This window comes from Amphibalanus amphitrite, unplaced genomic scaffold (genome assembly GCF_019059575.1).
Source record: "Amphibalanus amphitrite isolate SeventyFive unplaced genomic scaffold, NRLGWU_Aamphi_draft 000052F_arrow, whole genome shotgun sequence".
In the NCBI taxonomy this organism is placed as follows: domain Eukaryota; kingdom Metazoa; phylum Arthropoda; class Thecostraca; order Balanomorpha; family Balanidae; genus Amphibalanus; species Amphibalanus amphitrite.
In genome coordinates, this window is record NW_024881548.1 from 1,280,551 (window position 1) to 1,302,319 (window position 21,769).

The 21,769-nt window shown below is 50.2% G+C and overlaps 1 protein-coding gene across 19 annotated transcripts in view; it reads right to left on the minus strand.

The window, feature by feature from the left end:
• Window positions 1-973: 973 nt before the first annotated feature.
• LOC122377875 (endophilin-A-like) overlaps window positions 974-21,769 on the minus strand; it is a 73,415-nt gene continuing 52,619 nt past the window's right edge. For all 19 annotated transcript variants that reach the window (XM_043358407.1, XM_043358401.1, XM_043358399.1 and 16 more), the window contains 2 exons: window positions 2,313-2,428; window positions 974-1,981 (listed from right to left, as the gene is read on the minus strand). In XM_043358407.1, the coding sequence (XP_043214342.1) occupies window positions 1,859-1,981; window positions 2,313-2,428 (239 nt within the window). In that variant the 3' untranslated portion in view covers window positions 974-1,858. The remainder of the gene's footprint in view (window positions 1,982-2,312; window positions 2,429-21,769) is intronic.

A 21,769-nucleotide genomic window follows, 5' to 3' on the forward strand; every position in this document is an offset into this window, starting at 1 on the left:
ATCGCATTTTACTCCAAACGCGTGCTGTGCGTAGACATACCGTGCAAGCGACCTGAAGCCGTGTGCGTAGTGATCTCAAGCTGTCCGATAATGTCTCTGTAGGTCAACAGTTATAAATCCAATAACATAGTTCGGAGGCACACAGTTGCAAAACCGCAAAAACGACCCAAACAACATTCTTTGGCCTCTCAAAGGAAACAAGGACAAGTCTTCCACAATCCAGATTTACGATCTCTTTCTACTACACAAAGCCTCTGTGTCGAGGGCGCGCTGTGGGACCGGGGAGGGCTGGGGGGGGGGGGGCTGGGCGGATACGGTCAAAGTACAGAGGCGAGTTTTTAACCGCTGTCGGTCGACAGATAGGGAGTGCACTAAGCACACAGTAACAGTGACCGGCCGGGGCGCGGGGTGGGAGGATAACCATTGGAGGTGGTCAGTTGCTGACTGGTGGGGATGTCTGCCCTTGACTGCCGAGTACGCTGGTCAGCCTCACCGCTGGGCGCTGACCGGTCAATGGGAGCCCGTCGGTCTCTGGAGGAAATCCATCTGGTCATTGGTCAATAAGCGTTCTACCGGGCACTGGAAGCGTCTCAAAGGACGTCCCCGCCGTACGCCGGCTGGGCGCAGTCATCCGGCCAGACAAACACGATCACGCCGCAGAGCCGTGCACACAGCACAACACAACCAAAGGTCGTGATCGAATACGACGGTCATGATATTTGTGAATCAATGTGGCTATAAATAGCCCTCAACTTGCATGAACTGTATTTTTCCAGCGTCTGGCACGCTGCTGCAAAGGTGTGTCGAAACCACACCCTCCTGGAGCGTGTCATGAGTTATTTCAAAATCAGTTTAGATATCCTCTAACAGATCATAGCCGAGAGAGGTGTCCCCATAGCATTACACAATCCAAATCCAAACAGACTTCCCGAAACATCAATGTCAACCTGACAGAGATTGGAAACAAAGGAGCCTCATCTGCGCGGGTTTATTGTCTCCGACACACGAGCACGAGCCAGGTCCCCCGACCTCACTACAGCAGCGATAGCCCTCTGATCGACCGTTGAAACGGTCACAGAGTCCTAGAGCCTCTCTCACAACACTCACTCACACACGCCGCGTACACAATACAGCAGTCTGGGCGCGACCCGCACCCCGCGTCAGACCGCACAAATGACGGATACACGTCGACGGACTGACAGACAGAGAGAGCGGGCAGAGAAGAGAGGAGAGAGGGAGGGAGGCGACCGAACGGGGAAGACGTGGGGATAGCGAGACGGCGGCGGGGACGACGGATGAGGGAGGGGCTCTCTGGCGATCACCAGCTGACCGAACGCCGGCTGACGGGACTGAGATGCCGCTGTAACAATTGACGGCGCGCGGGCCGCCTCTCCGTCCGATATGTCGCTCAAAGTGCCGGCTGACAGAGTCCAGCGGCCGAGCCTTCCCGCGGAGCGTACCCCACCTAGACTGTCCCTCCGCGGAGTAGAAGCGCCCGCGCACACCGCAGAGACAAGAGCGACCGGCCAGAGACAGCCGCAACAGCGAGCGGAGCTTACCACTTAACACCGACTCGTAATATCTTAGGTTAAAGTCTGGGAAACGTAACAATGGGACGCGGCACCCCGGCGGCCGGCGTCGAATACAATCTCTATAGCACGACACAATCAGTACGGCGTGAGTCTCTGCTGGCGAGCGACTGTAGCGCAGCGTTCTGGCCTCTACACTGCTGGCGCACTGGCGCCGCCGGCCGCACTCACCGAGACCTCTCTACGCCCTGTGGCGGCGCCCGGGGCGGCGGCAGGGTCCTCCCTCCCGGAGAACGCACACGAGTCGGCGCGGGCTCGCGCGGCGCCGCCTAGCGCGGTAGCGGGACCAGCACCTGCACGTAGGTGGTGGGGAAGTAGCCCGTGCGGCCGTCCAGCGTGCCTTCCAGCCAGTTCTCGTCGATCTGCTGGGTCAGTGTGATGTTGTCGCCCTCCTGCAGCCGAACGGAGAAATACCAGCGTCAGAGGCAGGAAAATCCAGGGACAATGTGGCACGGGGCACGTGGCTCAGTAAATTGGAAGAGGAGGGGATTTCTCAGACCTGCCATAATGCACAATAAGATCACTCACGATCATTAATACGAGTACGTACTTCCCGCTCTACAATACCGTGCAATCATTTACCAAATTTCTTTGTTACATACGAGCTGATGATTTACATACGAGCACATACGAGCACTTAGCTGATGATTTCTCGATCGACTATGCAAGATCCCAAGCGAATTCCGTCTAGTTTTCAGTCTAGTCTGAAGCACAGTCGCTCACCTTGAAACCGAGTTCTCCGGGATTCTCAGGCTCGAAGTCGAACAGAGCCTGCGCGCAGGGGTTCTGCGGGTTCGGCGTCCGCGCCGGCGACCGCATCGGAGAGGGCAGCGGCGAGCCTATGACGGAGAGACGGAACAGTCAGAAGGCGTCAGACAGGAGGGTGGTGTCCCACTCAGGAGGATGTCACATTGTCACAGCCAACAGGGGAAACGAGACACTTAGGGGGATGAGAGGCTACGACGGCCTTGTCACGGAGAGCACGGGACAGTTAGGACGGCGGAAATCCAAAAGCTTTTACAAAAACAAACGAGCTTCTCAGTTGCGAAGGCAATTAGAGTATGAGGACAATCAAATGTCTGAGAAGATGGACAGCTGCAAGAAAAAAAAAACGAGAGCTTTCCGTTAGGGAACACACAATGAGAATGAAGCCAGAGAATGACAGTGTCTATAGGCAAGTGGGAGAGGACATGACCCGCCCAGCAACCAATTCATTTCAAAGCCAGCTGAATCAAAGTCAACTGAAGTCTACAGATAACCCAGCTCTCGACTATAAGCAGGAAAACTTTCCGTGATTGCATTAGTCAAACAGGATTCCACCGGTTGCCAGTGCGGATAGGGCGGTGGGTAGAGGTATCACGACGCTCCTCAACCGGAGAGGATGTCAAACAGGGGCTGGCGTTCTGTCAACACTCGAGCTGCACAATCAGGGAGCAATGCGGCCACTCAGAGGGTGGACCGAGCAAAAACTCCGGTGGAGGGCTCGGCACTTCAGGCCGCGCGAGTTTATCGTCATGAGGGGACGCGACAGACTTTCCTAATGGGGCTGATAGATCGTCATTTTATGCTGGTATTTGCCATGAATCATTTACAATTGGCTGATATCGTAAACCGAGTTAAACAGGATCCCACCGATCAAACGCCTTCATAGCGTTCTTAGTCCAATTATAGATGGCACAATCAATCCAAATTTTTTAGATGTACTTGAAAACAAGCTTTTTCATTCATCTGTTCATTGTGTCAGGCGAAGTACGCCGTGCGATGAGCACCACTAGGATGCATGTCATTAACTTGCCCGGCCCGTGCAGTGCACCTTTCGGTCACTGTCTAATGGTGACGAATCGCTACTGAATGGCTCAGACACAATAGCCGCCACAGCCAGACACAATAGAGACAACATTTCACAGACCGTCCCCAGAGGTGTTTGTATCGGGTCTGGACCCTGTCGCACCGTCTGTGAAGGGACTGCGTGACTGAGAGTCACGTGGCGTGGTCGTGAAAAGTCCTTAAGGTCATGTCAGGGGGTGTAAACAGGATGATTGACGTTTCAAGGTAAGGGTGGGGCGGCACCCGGACCGCTGAAAGAGACGCGCAGTTATTCAAATAAGCAAAGTCGTCTGGACTCGAGAGCTAGTTCATACATCGAGGGCGAATGACGACAGTTATGCAATGAGGTGTTACAATTCGAAAACAAGGCATCGCAATGAGTACTTAGATCACTTGGGATATAAAATTGAGACATAGGGTTATGTCGATAATGCACTTCAGGTGAAATTAATTTCATTGTTTTCGATGATGAACACAGTTTTCAAAAGAACCATCACATATTGCGTTGCTTAGCTATCAGTCTTTATAAGCAGATATATTGATCGCTGGAATCTAACTTACTATTCAAACAGAATCCGTCTGTGAGTCTGTGAGTCTGTGTGTCCGCACATCGTGTAGTGGGTTCAATTAACCTCGCCTACAGGGCAGACGGTAAGTCGTAGGAAGTTGAAATTTGCACACCTTCTAGGTGACAGAACGGGTCAGCGCCATTTCTAGGTTCCGACTCGCTGGGGTGCACGGTTCGCGCGTGGGGCGCGCTGGAAGAACGCCAATGAAATTTTGATCGGTTCTTATCAGCGTTACCGCTGGCGTCTTGCTGGTTTCCCCAGATTCTCACGAAAATTTCCCTATTTTGAAAATCATTTTCCTAGATGCGGCTATTTTCCTGGAATCTGACGTACTTTCGTCATTTTAAAGGGACCCTCCCACCTTCAAAAAAGTTAATGAATTGGCATGAAAGTGATGTTCCTCGGTTCAGAAAGAGCAAAAACGAATATCTACCAAATTTCATCGAAAAATATTCACCGGTTTTCAAGATATTAGACTTTTACTTTTACTTTTTGGGATCTCCGCTGTTCCTAGCAACTTTATTTGAAAGTGCGGCATTTGTTGCGCGCAAAGCAGCATATACCACCGCATGCTACAAAACGTTTTAGTCAAACATTTAACGGACGTTCGAAAGCCTGATGACGTCATCAGACTCCCGTAATGGTTAAGAGATAGGGACCACGCTGGTCCCACCCTGCAAGTAAAGGGAAGAAATTTCTTGAACACCATAAAGCTGCGGGGGTTGCGACCAGGATAAATGGTGGTTTCTGAGCCTGGCCGCAAACTTGGCTATCTCAACTCAAAACTAATGTTAAGGTGGGAGGGTCCCTTTAACCATTCGTGTTATAGTCGCTGCGTCGTAAACAGCAATTAACTACATTCTGTACCGTAACGTAAGAGATTGTAATGAAATTGCTGGCATACCTATAGCAAATTACTCTATGTGGTATAAAATACGTGCGTGGTATATCGCAAATTGTGGTGTGTTGCGGGACGCGGGAAACTATACCGTATTATTTCTATAGATGGCCTTGTACCGTATAGGTAGTGCTGGCGATAAGAGACGAGTCGATGCATTATTTCCCATGCCGTCAGTTTGACCGTAAAGAAGTGAAATGCGCTAGAAATTGTAAAAATATTTTTACAATTTTTGGTTACAATCGCGCCAAAACAAAAACTTTGATGTAAAAAATTAGCCGCACCCGATATGGTACAATACAAAGCATGGAAGCAGTTTGTTTTGAAATAATAGCAAGAATCATATATGCATGTATAATTATGTAATTCTCCCTATGTATTTCAAACGAGAGTATCAAACCTGAATTTTGTGAAAAAATGTTCTCATATCTATTTCATATGACATGCGGAAGAATAATTCATGACAACAATGATTTCGATTGTTGAAAAAACAACAATTTTTCGGGTTTCTGGTATTTCCCTAGATTTCGTGGCAAATCCATATATCCCTAGATTTTCGCTGATTTCCATAGAAAAGGGAAATTTCCCTAGCAGCGGTAACCCTGGTTCTTATATCATCATTGAGAGCCTGGGTCGACGAACTTACTGAGCTAAATGCATGCCGATCGGCGCCGGGTGCCTCGCATTGGCGGATCAGCAAGTTATTGATTTTAATAAATGGTGGCGAAAAATGTGTTGATTGTCGCAAAATGGGTACAGTTTGTGATAGGAATTTACAAATGCACCGCATTTGCCGCAAGGCGTCACACTGGTCACAAAGCGTCATTTTTGCCGCAAATTGCACAGTTTTGTCAAATATAGTTCGATAAGGGTACAATTTGGTGCCAGGATGCATGCTCAACCAACAGGTTCAGATGCGCCGCGTTTGCCGCAATGCGCCACGTTTGCCACAAAGCGCCATTTCTGACAAATTTGATTAAGGGTAATAGAATGCCACGAATAGGAGCAGGGCTAGGAGCAATTTTAAAGTCTGATTTTTTTTTAAATATTTATTGGATCTAATTATTATGTGACCTGACATGACCCCAGTCGCAGGTAGTGGTAGTGGCAGGTAGTGGTAGTGGTAGGGGTAGTGGTAGTGGTAGGAGGTAGGAGTAGTGGTAGTGGTAGTGGTAGGGGTAGTAGTAGGGGTAGGGGTAGTAGTAGGGGAGTAGTAGGGGTAGTAGTAGGGGTAGTGGTAGGGGTAGTGGTAAGGGGTAGTGGTAGTGTAGCACGCTACATCTTTAACATTTAACGTAGAATCTTTTCGGCACGGCTTGGTCCGGCAGTCTCCCCCCCCCCTCGCAGTCCGGTCACAGGCCTAGCCCTCCATTCACTCACCCATCGCTGCTACCGGGTGACGCACAGCTGAGCGGAGCGCTGCTGCTGCGCTCCCCTCCCCTCTCATTATTCACCCCCCCCAGTCACCAGGCCCACCATCCCCCACACATCACTTTTCTCCATCTCCCGCAACGAGCACTGTCCGTGGGAATAGCCGCAGTAGACACATCTGCGAGAAGACGATGCCGCCTACATCAGTACGAACCGTCGAGGCACAGCTGAGTCAACAAGCTACGTCAGGACCGCGGCCGGCGGCGGCGGCGAGCGAGCACGTTAAGGTACTCTGTCACTTGTCACGTACTCTGTCAGGTACCACAACAGCTGCACCGCGCTGAGTCACATGGTGGGAATGGCACAACCAGGAAGATCCTATGGCAAGCAAAAACGCAGTAGTTCCAGAGGTCTTCGCAATGGGCAACCGTTAAACTCTCATTACGACGCCCGCCTATGGAGACAGCTACCGCAGGATGAGCGATTCGAACCTCCTCAAATAACGCTGCATCAGCAAAAGATGTCAACAGATCATGGAGCAGTGTCAAGGATGGATGCCGGCTGGAGCACACAGCCTCCTTTGTCGGGCACAGCAACCCAGGGTGAGTGAACCTGGCAAAACAACCGGGTGACCGACCTCACAATGGCCTCATGAGGTAGTTCCAGAGATCTCCGCAGAGGAAGAAGGCGCTGACTTACGGCACGCCCGAGACGGTGGGCGGAGCAAGAGTGACGTCACAAGGGGCGTTGCCGGCAGACGAAACGGAAGGAAACAAAAGTTTGAATAAAATGAAATTGAAGAATTAAAATTAAAACTCGAAAATCACAAACCTTTCGGGGATTGTTTTATGCCAGCGATTATTAAAATGATAAAGCACTCAACACGAAGACGATTCGACGGCCAAAAATTGCAGGCACAGAGGAGCAAGGTGACTAAACAGGACAGAGGGCGCCATCTTACGGCCCCACCCACCAGAAGAAGGCAGAGGAAGATGACGTCGCAAGGGCGTGGCAGTCACCCCTCCCCCCAACTATAAAAGGGTGCGCCACCCAACCAGAGGGAGAATCACAGTCGAGCAGCCGAGAGTCACAGTCTGCAGCCGGAGCCGGAGACGCCATCTGGAGGCCGCCGTCAGTCCGGGGTCACCCGCGAGAAGCCTCTTCAGTTCGAGTGATCAGAACCGAGGACAGTAGCCGACGCTTGTGACCACACTGAGAAGCGGAAGCGCAGAGAAACTCCAGAATGTGAGTGTTGTTGAAAAGTCTGCTCAATCCCAATCCTTGACCCCCCCCCCTCTGCCCGGTTGCCGTGCCGTGACGACTGCCAAACATTTTCGGTTGCCATAAAATGCACTCTCAATTGGAATTGGAAAACTTAAATTACTTTGAGCTTATTGGTCCAGACACCCTAGTAGCATATTAGGATCTGAATTTCGAAGTCATGTCAGAGTCGCCAGCAAACCGTTATTGTCAGTTGGAGTTCACGATTAGGCCCAGAGCGAGAGGCTAAAATTTGAATAAGCAGCTCATGGTCACGAACGTTGAGATTGATGACTGGATGTGTGACAGCGTTGAAATGTCTTTGTCTTCGGTCAAGCTGGTTCGTTCGATTTATTATGGGCGATGGCCAGGTGCGTTTTGAGGTTGGAACGTTTGTGAAATTAAGGGTTTAGATTCGTGCTGTACTCACTAAAAGTTGCATTGCGAAATCATTGGTAATATTGCTGTAGGAATTAATTGCGAAGTCGAAATCAATTATAGAACAGGTAAATACGGTTGAAAGGGAATGTAATGTTTTAAGGTGGCGACTGATTCATGCGATCGATCTATGAATATGGCTATGAGTTATGGTTTCCGACAGATACGAATGCTTGAGCTTACGGCGGAATTTCTTCTGTTACTTAGGTGCAGAGTTGCGAGCAGTGGTTTGAGGTTGACGGTTTGACACTTAGCGACTTTAGATGGTCACTTTGCGTCATTGAAATTGCGAAATGTCGAGTAACAGGTAGATGTAGAATTGTTTGTGGTTAGAACTAATATGCGACTAATATAGGTGCCGATCGTTGTGCTTTTGTAGAATAAATACTAGAAAGGACCACCTTTGTTGGGGAACGATTAAATGGGACAGGAATTTAATTTAAAAAAAAACTTACGTTGAATGGAGCTGATGAGATGTCGAACAGGGAGATATTGCAGCGATATTTTACCAGATTCACACTCACTGACACATCCGGTGAATCCACCCGGCCAGAAGAGACAACACGCACGAGCATTGCACCGCGAGTGATGACGCGCCCATCGCGGCGTGGCCTTGACTGACTGTCGACGCGACGCCAGCCGGCGGCCAGTATCGTCGCTCTCGACGCGGGCGTTGAGCCGCCAGAGGGCGTAAAAAGCAGCCACAACAGGGGCAGTGGGTTAGCCGTAATTGGGGCGCGGGCGGTAGGTGAAGGTCATTGTATATAGGAGCATGGTTAGTTGTGGAAAGTTGCAACGGGGTAAGAACGTAAACAGTTAATGCATAATTTTAAATATGACATGCTATTTGATATTTAGGACTGCACTTCGTTTGATGCGCATTGTTTACTGCTAATAGGATGATTTAAAATAGATTCCCTATGAAAGGCTAGGGACCCTATGACAATATTCTGGCACTCTATAAAGATAATTTGTTTAGGTAACTAGTAGCCCATCAGAAGCTATCGAACGAGTTTCAAGGAGTCATTTCCGTTTGAGCATTCAGCAATTCACTATGATACGGTGGATCACAACCAGACGACAGATCGGTGCGTACTAATTGGTTCTAGATTATCTGATGAAATCAAGAGCGGTTCAAGGTCTGCTAGGATTGTTTACGAGAACTGATGATTAGGTTCACGCGTGCAGCAGCAATTAGGACTTGAGATTACGATTAGATGCGTTTCTGTTATTCGCGTTCTTGAGAGTTAGCGCCAATAATTACTCCACCAATATTGGCACAGGGCATTGTGAGGCACAGACGGCTTGTTTGCCCGTCTCCTATGGCGTAGCGTTTACCAGCATGACCGTATGAGACACAGATGCACTTCTCTAAACCCACGTCCAGACCGGAATAATAAGAGGGACACGCCGTCACGTACGCAGGGCATATGCACGTTTTCCGCCAGTGGTACCGGCCACTGTTAATTTTCCCGCTTAGGTAACACTGGGTGAGAAGGCAGTGAGAGGTTTCTACGGCAGGGGGAAGGGGAAGATTGGCACAGTGTGCAGTGGAGAGTAAGTTATGCCAAAGGCAAGAAGCCGAGGGTCAGGGGTGAGTCACCCAAAAGTGCGGATAAGGCGCGCCGTAGTGTCCCGAATAAGTCCTCATACTTATTTTGTAAAGGTACCTTAATCGGTACTGGACAGCCTCAGGGGAGGGAAGAATGTACTCCAGGACACGTAAGGCCTTGAAGAGTAAATCCCATGGTTTAAGGAGAGTTCCTGAGGAGAGTTCCAGGATATGAACGGTGGTCCCTGGGTCGTGAACGGGAATGTTACACGCGGACCGGAAGAGGGCATAGGTAATCTCTCCCGGTAGAGAGATAAGTCGGATATAAATCGTGTATGTGTGTACCATAAGTCTATCGGACGTGTAGTGAATCCCATAAATTAGTAGGGTGGATATTTGTGTATAATTATTCTGGACGGCCCTGCGATAAGTATCTTTGTCGCCGGTTAGCGGAGCATGCATATGGATTTCGGAAAGAGACATTTATCTCGCCGGGGAGACCATGGTTTGTAAGACGCCTAACACTATCGGAGGGAATTTCGGGGGCTACCAATTAAATTTGGGTGAATACATGAAATGTGAACGTAATGCGAGCAAGGATGTGAGAATGATGACGCATGAATCTTAGAGTAAGGCCGATAGGAATTTGGTAGAATTCGGTTATGGCAGTCGAACAAATGATTCTCGAGGGCAACTAAACTAGCAACGCTAATACGAACTAAGCGGGCAATTTTTGTAATGGGGAGGCCAGTGATATAGGAATGGGTGACTGGACGAATGATCACATTCAATTAATCAATGTAATTACCACCCATATGTTTGGCAGTGGTCATCGGGACTTCGAATGCCCTGTCCTTCACCTGCCCAACTGTGCTGCAAACCCAGCTGATCGGATCCCTCTATCCCTAATCCGAGCAGTGAAGAAGCATCTCGTGCATCATGGTCTATACAATGAACAGAATCATCAAGCCTCCAATTTAAAAAGCATCTTCCATCAGATGTATTTGTACGCAAGGTGGATACTTACATCTCTATCCGGTGGATCTCATCTATCTCAGGATCTCATCACTATCTGGATCTCTCACTAGATCTATCTCGGGATCTCTTCAACGACTCTCAAGCTCCCCTGTTCTACCAGCTCTACTATCGAGTTCCTTCCAGCAGCGAATCTCTTTTCTGCTACACCGCCGAACAGCAGTGGACCGCGCTGTTTGATGAACCTCAAGATGCAGCTTTTTTATTTCTGTACTTTTCCTTCCCTTCATTCCCTTGCTACAAATGGCGCCCAACGTGGGGCTTTGATAATTCTCAAATTGTGAAGCTGGTAGACTGGCACAAGCCGCCGAACCCGAAGTTGATGAATTGAAAGTCAACCGTATGGAGAAGAGGAAGAAGTTGAAGAATAGAGCAGGTGTTCGAAATACTGGCAGCAGTGGAAATGAGCGTGCTGCAGGGGTCGATATGAAGAAAGAGGATGAGCTAAAGAAAGCTGTGTGAAGATGATGAAGCTTATGGTGGTGGCTGATGACAGGAAAGTTGAAGAATTGAGCAGGTGTTCGAAATACTGACAGCAGTGGAAATGAACGTGCTGCAGGGGTCGACGTGAAGGAACTGATGAGAGGAAGCGGTCTTACGAATACTGAAAAGGACATAGAAGAAGTTGTTGAAGATAAGATAAGGAAATGAAGCTGTCTCATGAACAAAGGATCAGACTAATACAGAAGACAGGCCGAAAATGAAACTTGACAATTGTTGGCATCAGCATATCAATTCTTCTACGTTCTGCTGTACAACAAGTCAAAGTCTCGGTCAGCTGCTGTATTGCAAAGGAGAGCTCGAACTTTCTAGAGTATTGAGGATAAAAGGACAGCAATATCAAAAGCAGAAGAGGAAGAAGAACAGGCGAAATGCTCGTGTTGTACTGAATCAAAATCAAACACGGTCGTCTTCACAACACAGCCAAGACGATTATCATGTTGGTGAACGAGGAGAGGGTGCCAGGATGCTGCAAGACCAACTGCCAAACGATCCATTCAGATGGGCTGCTGCAGAGACCACTCAACTGAGCTGCCGCGGAAGTCGCCTACCTGAGCTGCCACGGGGGATGCATTGCCATCGCGTGCTGCCTCGTGGGTCACTCACCTGAGCTGCCGCGGAAGTCGCCTACCTGAGCTACCACGGAGGCTGTCACCGGGTCTGCCACGAGGGTCACCTACCTGGGCTGCCACGGAAGTCGCCTACCTGAGCTACAACGGAGACTGTCACGGGTCTGCCACGATGGTCACCCAACCGGGCTGCCACGGGGATGCATTGCCCTCGCGTGCTGCCTCGGGGGTCACCCACCTGAGCTGCCATGGAGGTCGCTCACCTGAGCTGCCACGGAGCCTGCCACCCGGGCGGCCACAGAGGTCGCGGCAGGGCCGGCCATGGAGGTCGCCTACCCGGACTGCCACGGAGGTGTCATCCACCTGGGCTGCCACGTAGGCTGCCCACACGGGCCGCCGTGCAAGCTGCCCACCCGGGCTGCCATGGAGCCCGCCGTCCGGGCTGCTGTGGAATCTTCCCACCCTGGCTGCCGTGGAGGCCGCCCCACCCAGGCTGCCATGGCAGGCTGCCACCCGGGCTGCCGTGAAGGCTGCCCACCCGGGCTGCCACGGAGGCCGCCACCCGAACTGCTGTGGAGGCCGCCCACCTGGGCTGCCATAGAAGTCTTCACCCTCCTGAGAAGCCGCTTACGGGACGGCCAACGACATCGGACTAACCAAAGTGGTTGGTGCCCGTGACCCGGATCTGGTGAACGACAAACTGAGGTGGGGACGAGGAACAACAGGTGCGTGTGTGTACTGTACTAGGTATACGATGTCATTTTGTAGGCGTTGCGGAACTTAACATGATTGTGTAGATTTAAATGAGTAAGGGGTGTGACTTTTTTTGTATGAGTTGCGAGGACGCAACTAGGGTTGTTTGGACTGAAGATGTAGCACGCTACATCTTTAACATTTAACGTAGAATCTTTTCGGCACGGCTTGGTCCGGCAGTCTCCCCCCCCCCCTCGCAGTCCGGTCACAGGCCTAGCCCTCCATTCACTCACCCATCGCTGCTACCGGGTGACGCACAGCTGAGCGGAGCGCTGCTGCTGCGCTCCCCTCCCCTCTCATTATTCACCCCCCCCCAGTCACCAGGCCCACCATCCCCCACACATCACTTTTCTCCATCTCCCGCAACGAGCACTGTCCGTGGGAATAGCCGCAGTAGACACATCTGCGAGAAGACGATGCCGCCTACATCAGTACGAACCGTCGAGGCACAGCTGAGTCAACAAGCTACGTCAGGACCGCGGCCGGCGGCGGCGGCGAGCGAGCACGTTAAGGTACTCTGTCACTTGTCACGTACTCTGTCAGGTACCACAACAGCTGCACCGCGCTGAGTCACATGGTGGGAATGGCACAACCAGGAAGATCCTATGGCAAGCAAAAACGCAGTAGTTCCAGAGGTCTTCGCAATGGGCAACCGTTAAACTCTCATTACGACGCCCGCCTATGGAGACAGCTACCGCAGGATGAGCGATTCGAACCTCCTCAAATAACGCTGCATCAGCAAAAGATGTCAACAGATCATGGAGCAGTGTCAAGGATGGATGCCGGCTGGAGCACACAGCCTCCTTTGTCGGGCACAGCAACCCAGGGTGAGTGAACCTGGCAAAACAACCGGGTGACCGACCTCACAATGGCCTCATGAGGTAGTTCCAGAGATCTCCGCAGAGGAAGAAGGCGCTGACTTACGGCACGCCCGAGACGGTGGGCGGAGCAAGAGTGACGTCACAAGGGGCGTTGCCGGCAGACGAAACGGAAGGAAACAAAAGTTTGAATAAAATGAAATTGAAGAATTAAAATTAAAACTCGAAAATCACAAACCTTTCGGGGATTGTTTTATGCCAGCGATTATTAAAATGATAAAGCACTCAACACGAAGACGATTCGACGGCCAAAAATTGCAGGCACAGAGGAGCAAGGTGACTAAACAGGACAGAGGGCGCCATCTTACGGCCCCACCCACCAGAAGAAGGCAGAGGAAGATGACGTCGCAAGGGCGTGGCAGTCACCCCTCCCCCCAACTATAAAAGGGTGCGCCACCCAACCAGAGGGAGAATCACAGTCGAGCAGCCGAGAGTCACAGTCTGCAGCCGGAGCCGGAGACGCCATCTGGAGGCCGCCGTCAGTCCGGGGTCACCCGCGAGAAGCCTCTTCAGTTCGAGTGATCAGAACCGAGGACAGTAGCCGACGCTTGTGACCACACTGAGAAGCGGAAGCGCAGAGAAACTCCAGAATGTGAGTGTTGTTGAAAAGTCTGCTCAATCCCAATCCTTGACCCCCCCCCCCCCTCTGCCCGGTTGCCGTGCCGTGACGACTGCCAAACATTTTCGGTTGCCATAAAATGCACTCTCAATTGGAATTGGAAAACTTAAATTACTTTGAGCTTATTGGTCCAGACACCCTAGTAGCATATTAGGATCTGAATTTCGAAGTCATGTCAGAGTCGCCAGCAAACCGTTATTGTCAGTTGGAGTTCACGATTAGGCCCAGAGCGAGAGGCTAAAATTTGAATAAGCAGCTCATGGTCACGAACGTTGAGATTGATGACTGGATGTGTGACAGCGTTGAAATGTCTTTGTCTTCGGTCAAGCTGGTTCGTTCGATTTATTATGGGCGATGGCCAGGTGCGTTTTGAGGTTGGAACGTTTGTGAAATTAAGGGTTTAGATTCGTGCTGTACTCACTAAAAGTTGCATTGCGAAATCATTGGTAATATTGCTGTAGGAATTAATTGCGAAGTCGAAATCAATTATAGAACAGGTAAATACGGTTGAAAGGGAATGTAATGTTTTAAGGTGGCGACTGATTCATGCGATCGATCTATGAATATGGCTATGAGTTATGGTTTCCGACAGATACGAATGCTTGAGCTTACGGCGGAATTTCTTCTGTTACTTAGGTGCAGAGTTGCGAGCAGTGGTTTGAGGTTGACGGTTTGACACTTAGCGACTTTAGATGGTCACTTTGCGTCATTGAAATTGCGAAATGTCGAGTAACAGGTAGATGTAGAATTGTTTGTGGTTAGAACTAATATGCGACTAATATAGGTGCCGATCGTTGTGCTTTTGTAGAATAAATACTAGAAAGGACCACCTTTGTTGGGGAACGATTAAATGGGACAGGAATTTAATTTAAAAAAAAAACTTACGTTGAATGGAGCTGATGAGATGTCGAACAGGGAGATATTGCAGCGATATTTTACCAGATTCACACTCACTGACACATCCGGTGAATCCACCCGGCCAGAAGAGACAACACGCACGAGCATTGCACCGCGAGTGATGACGCGCCCATCGCGGCGTGGCCTTGACTGACTGTCGACGCGACGCCAGCCGGCGGCCAGTATCGTCGCTCTCGACGCGGGCGTTGAGCCGCCAGAGGGCGTAAAAAGCAGCCACAACAGGGGCAGTGGGTTAGCCGTAATTGGGGCGCGGGCGGTAGGTGAAGGTCATTGTATATAGGAGCATGGTTAGTTGTGGAAAGTTGCAACGGGGTAAGAACGTAAACAGTTAATGCATAATTTTAAATATGACATGCTATTTGATATTTAGGACTGCACTTCGTTTGATGCGCATTGTTTACTGCTAATAGGATGATTTAAAATAGATTCCCTATGAAAGGCTAGGGACCCTATGACAATATTCTGGCACTCTATAAAGATAATTTGTTTAGGTAACTAGTAGCCCATCAGAAGCTATCGAACGAGTTTCAAGGAGTCATTTCCGTTTGAGCATTCAGCAATTCACTATGATACGGTGGATCACAACCAGACGACAGATCGGTGCGTACTAATTGGTTCTAGATTATCTGATGAAATCAAGAGCGGTTCAAGGTCTGCTAGGATTGTTTACGAGAACTGATGATTAGGTTCACGCGTGCAGCAGCAATTAGGACTTGAGATTACGATTAGATGCGTTTCTGTTATTCGCGTTCTTGAGAGTTAGCGCCAATAATTACTCCACCAATATTGGCACAGGGCATTGTGAGGCACAGACGGCTTGTTTGCCCGTCTCCTATGGCGTAGCGTTTACCAGCATGACCGTATGAGACACAGATGCACTTCTCTAAACCCACGTCCAGACCGGAATAATAAGAGGGACACGCCGTCACGTACGCAGGGCATATGCACGTTTTCCGCCAGTGGTACCGGCCACTGTTAATTTTCCCGCTTAGGTAACACTGGGTGAGAAGGCAGTGAGAGGTTTCTACGGCAGGGGGAAGGGGAAGATTGGCACAGTGTGCAGTGGAGAGTAAGTTATGCCAAAGGCAAGAAGCCGAGGGTCAGGGGTGAGTCACCCAAAAGTGCGGATAAGGCGCGCCGTAGTGTCCCGAATAAGTCCTCATACTTATTTTGTAAAGGTACCTTAATCGGTACTGGACAGCCTCAGGGGAGGGAAGAATGTACTCCAGGACACGTAAGGCCTTGAAGAGTAAATCCCATGGTTTAAGGAGAGTTCCTGAGGAGAGTTCCAGGATATGAACGGTGGTCCCTGGGTCGTGAACGGGAATGTTACACGCGGACCGGAAGAGGGCATAGGTAATCTCTCCCGGTAGAGAGATAAGTCGGATATAAATCGTGTATGTGTGTACCATAAGTCTATCGGACGTGTAGTGAATCCCATAAATTAGTAGGGTGGATATTTGTGTATAATTATTCTGGACGGCCCTGCGATAAGTATCTTTGTCGCCGGTTAGCGGAGCATGCATATGGATTTCGGAAAGAGACATTTATCTCGCCGGGGAGACCATGGTTTGTAAGACGCCTAACACTATCGGAGGGAATTTCGGGGGCTACCAATTAAATTTGGGTGAATACATGAAATGTGAACGTAATGCGAGCAAGGATGTGAGAATGATGACGCATGAATCTTAGAGTAAGGCCGATAGGAATTTGGTAGAATTCGGTTATGGCAGTCGAACAAATGATTCTCGAGGGCAACTAAACTAGCAACGCTAATACGAACTAAGCGGGCAATTTTTGTAATGGGGAGGCCAGTGATATAGGAATGGGTGACTGGACGAATGATCACATTCAATTAATCAATGTAATTACCACCCATATGTTTGGCAGTGGTCATCGGGACTTCGAATGCCCTGTCCTTCACCTGCCCAACTGTGCTGCAAACCCAGCTGATCGGATCCCTCTATCCCTAATCCGAGCAGTGAAGAAGCATCTCGTGCATCATGGTCTATACAATGAACAGAATCATCAAGCCTCCAATTTAAAAAGCATCTTCCATCAGATGTATTTGTACGCAAGGTGGATACTTACATCTCTATCCGGTGGATCTCATCTATCTCAGGATCTCATCACTATCTGGATCTCTCACTAGATCTATCTCGGGATCTCTTCAACGACTCTCAAGCTCCCCTGTTCTACCAGCTCTACTATCGAGTTCCTTCCAGCAGCGAATCTCTTTTCTGCTACACCGCCGAACAGCAGTGGACCGCGCTGTTTGATGAACCTCAAGATGCAGCTTTTTTATTTCTGTACTTTTCCTTCCCTTCATTCCCTTGCTACAAATGGCGCCCAACGTGGGGCTTTGATAATTCTCAAATTGTGAAGCTGGTAGACTGGCACAAGCCGCCGAACCCGAAGTTGATGAATTGAAAGTCAACCGTATGGAGAAGAGGAAGAAGTTGAAGAATAGAGCAGGTGTTCGAAATACTGGCAGCAGTGGAAATGAGCGTGCTGCAGGGGTCGATATGAAGAAAGAGGATGAGCTAAAGAAAGCTGTGTGAAGATGATGAAGCTTATGGTGGTGGCTGATGACAGGAAAGTTGAAGAATTGAGCAGGTGTTCGAAATACTGACAGCAGTGGAAATGAACGTGCTGCAGGGGTCGACGTGAAGGAACTGATGAGAGGAAGCGGTCTTACGAATACTGAAAAGGACATAGAAGAAGTTGTTGAAGATAAGATAAGGAAATGAAGCTGTCTCATGAACAAAGGATCAGACTAATACAGAAGACAGGCCGAAAATGAAACTTGACAATTGTTGGCATCAGCATATCAATTCTTCTACGTTCTGCTGTACAACAAGTCAAAGTCTCGGTCAGCTGCTGTATTGCAAAGGAGAGCTCGAACTTTCTAGAGTATTGAGGATAAAAGGACAGCAATATCAAAAGCAGAAGAGGAAGAAGAACAGGCGAAATGCTCGTGTTGTACTGAATCAAAATCAAACACGGTCGTCTTCACAACACAGCCAAGACGATTATCATGTTGGTGAACGAGGAGAGGGTGCCAGGATGCTGCAAGACCAACTGCCAAACGATCCATTCAGATGGGCTGCTGCAGAGACCACTCAACTGAGCTGCCGCGGAAGTCGCCTACCTGAGCTGCCACGGGGGATGCATTGCCATCGCGTGCTGCCTCGGGGGTCACTCACCTGAGCTGCCGCGGAAGTCGCCTACCTGAGCTACCACGGAGGCTGTCACCGGGTCTGCCACGAGGGTCACCTACCTGGGCTGCCACGGAAGTCGCCTACCTGAGCTACAACGGAGACTGTCACGGGTCTGCCACGATGGTCACCCAACCGGGCTGCCACGGGGATGCATTGCCCTCGCGTGCTGCCTCGGGGGTCACCCACCTGAGCTGCCATGGAGGTCGCTCACCTGAGCTGCCACGGAGCCTGCCACCCGGGCGGCCACAGAGGTCGCGGCAGGGCCGGCCATGGAGGTCGCCTACCCGGACTGCCACGGAGGTGTCATCCACCTGGGCTGCCACGTAGGCTGCCCACACGGGCCGCCGTGCAAGCTGCCCACCCGGGCTGCCATGGAGCCCGCCGTCCGGGCTGCTGTGGAATCTTCCCACCCTGGCTGCCGTGGAGGCCGCCCCACCCAGGCTGCCATGGCAGGCTGCCACCCGGGCTGCCGTGAAGGCTGCCCACCCGGGCTGCCACGGAGGCCGCCACCCGAACTGCTGTGGAGGCCGCCCACCTGGGCTGCCATAGAAGTCTTCACCCTCCTGAGAAGCCGCTTACGGGACGGCCAACGACATCGGACTAACCAAAGTGGTTGGTGCCCGTGACCCGGATCTGGTGAACGACAAACTGAGGTGGGGACGAGGAACAACAGGTGCGTGTGTGTACTGTACTAGGTATACGATGTCATTTTGTAGGCGTTGCGGAACTTAACATGATTGTGTAGATTTAAATGAGTAAGGGGTGTGACTTTTTTTGTATGAGTTGCGAGGACGCAACTAGGGTTGTTTGGACTGAAGATGTAGCACGCTACATCTTTAACATTTAACGTAGAATCTTTTCGGCACGGCTTGGTCCGGCAGTCTCCCCCCCCCCTCGCAGTCCGGTCACAGGCCTAGCCCTCCATTCACTCACCCATCGCTGCTACCGGGTGACGCACAGCTGAGCGGAGCGCTGCTGCTGCGCTCCCCTCCCCTCTCATTATTCACCCCCCCCAGTCACCAGGCCCACCATCCCCCACACATCACTTTTCTCCATCTCCCGCAACGAGCACTGTCCGTGGGAATAGCCGCAGTAGACACATCTGCGAGAAGACGATGCCGCCTACATCAGTACGAACCGTCGAGGCACAGCTGAGTCAACAAGCTACGTCAGGACCGCGGCCGGCGGCGGCGGCGAGCGAGCACGTTAAGGTACTCTGTCACTTGTCACGTACTCTGTCAGGTACCACAACAGCTGCACCGCGCTGAGTCACATGGTGGGAATGGCACAACCAGGAAGATCCTATGGCAAGCAAAAACGCAGTAGTTCCAGAGGTCTTCGCAATGGGCAACCGTTAAACTCTCATTACGACGCCCGCCTATGGAGACAGCTACCGCAGGATGAGCGATTCGAACCTCCTCAAATAACGCTGCATCAGCAAAAGATGTCAACAGATCATGGAGCAGTGTCAAGGATGGATGCCGGCTGGAGCACACAGCCTCCTTTGTCGGGCACAGCAACCCAGGGTGAGTGAACCTGGCAAAACAACCGGGTGACCGACCTCACAATGGCCTCATGAGGTAGTTCCAGAGATCTCCGCAGAGGAAGAAGGCGCTGACTTACGGCACGCCCGAGACGGTGGGCGGAGCAAGAGTGACGTCACAAGGGGCGTTGCCGGCAGACGAAACGGAAGGAAACAAAAGTTTGAATAAAATGAAATTGAAGAATTAAAATTAAAACTCGAAAATCACAAACCTTTCGGGGATTGTTTTATGCCAGCGATTATTAAAATGATAAAGCACTCAACACGAAGACGATTCGACGGCCAAAAATTGCAGGCACAGAGGAGCAAGGTGACTAAACAGGACAGAGGGCGCCATCTTACGGCCCCACCCACCAGAAGAAGGCAGAGGAAGATGACGTCGCAAGGGCGTGGCAGTCACCCCTCCCCCCAACTATAAAAGGGTGCGCCACCCAACCAGAGGGAGAATCACAGTCGAGCAGCCGAGAGTCACAGTCTGCAGCCGGAGCCGGAGACGCCATCTGGAGGCCGCCGTCAGTCCGGGGTCACCCGCGAGAAGCCTCTTCAGTTCGAGTGATCAGAACCGAGGACAGTAGCCGACGCTTGTGACCACACTGAGAAGCGGAAGCGCAGAGAAACTCCAGAATGTGAGTGTTGTTGAAAAGTCTGCTCAATCCCAATCCTTGACCCCCCCCCCCCCTCTGCCCGGTTGCCGTGCCGTGACGACTGCCAAACATTTTCGGTTGCCATAAAATGCACTCTCAATTGGAATTGGAAAACTTAAATTACTTTGAGCTTATTGGTCCAGACACCCTAGTAGCATATTAGGATCTGAATTTCGAAGTCATGTCAGAGTCGCCAGCAAACCGTTATTGTCAGTTGGAGTTCACGATTAGGCCCAGAGCGAGAGGCTAAAATTTGAATAAGCAGCTCATGGTCACGAACGTTGAGATTGATGACTGGATGTGTGACAGCGTTGAAATGTCTTTGTCTTCGGTCAAGCTGGTTCGTTCGATTTATTATGGGCGATGGCCAGGTGCGTTTTGAGGTTGGAACGTTTGTGAAATTAAGGGTTTAGATTCGTGCTGTACTCACTAAAAGTTGCATTGCGAAATCATTGGTAATATTGCTGTAGGAATTAATTGCGAAGTCGAAATCAATTATAGAACAGGTAAATACGGTTGAAAGGGAATGTAATGTTTTAAGGTGGCGACTGATTCATGCGATCGATCTATGAATATGGCTATGAGTTATGGTTTCCGACAGATACGAATGCTTGAGCTTACGGCGGAATTTCTTCTGTTACTTAGGTGCAGAGTTGCGAGCAGTGGTTTGAGGTTGACGGTTTGACACTTAGCGACTTTAGATGGTCACTTTGCGTCATTGAAATTGCGAAATGTCGAGTAACAGGTAGATGTAGAATTGTTTGTGGTTAGAACTAATATGCGACTAATATAGGTGCCGATCGTTGTGCTTTTGTAGAATAAATACTAGAAAGGACCACCTTTGTTGGGGAACGATTAAATGGGACAGGAATTTAATTTAAAAAAAAACTTACGTTGAATGGAGCTGATGAGATGTCGAACAGGGAGATATTGCAGCGATATTTTACCAGATTCACACTCACTGACACATCCGGTGAATCCACCCGGCCAGAAGAGACAACACGCACGAGCATTGCACCGCGAGTGATGACGCGCCCATCGCGGCGTGGCCTTGACTGACTGTCGACGCGACGCCAGCCGGCGGCCAGTATCGTCGCTCTCGACGCGGGCGTTGAGCCGCCAGAGGGCGTAAAAAGCAGCCACAACAGGGGCAGTGGGTTAGCCGTAATTGGGGCGCGGGCGGTAGGTGAAGGTCATTGTATATAGGAGCATGGTTAGTTGTGGAAAGTTGCAACGGGGTAAGAACGTAAACAGTTAATGCATAATTTTAAATATGACATGCTATTTGATATTTAGGACTGCACTTCGTTTGATGCGCATTGTTTACTGCTAATAGGATGATTTAAAATAGATTCCCTATGAAAGGCTAGGGACCCTATGACAATATTCTGGCACTCTATAAAGATAATTTGTTTAGGTAACTAGTAGCCCATCAGAAGCTATCGAACGAGTTTCAAGGAGTCATTTCCGTTTGAGCATTCAGCAATTCACTATGATACGGTGGATCACAACCAGACGACAGATCGGTGCGTACTAATTGGTTCTAGATTATCTGATGAAATCAAGAGCGGTTCAAGGTCTGCT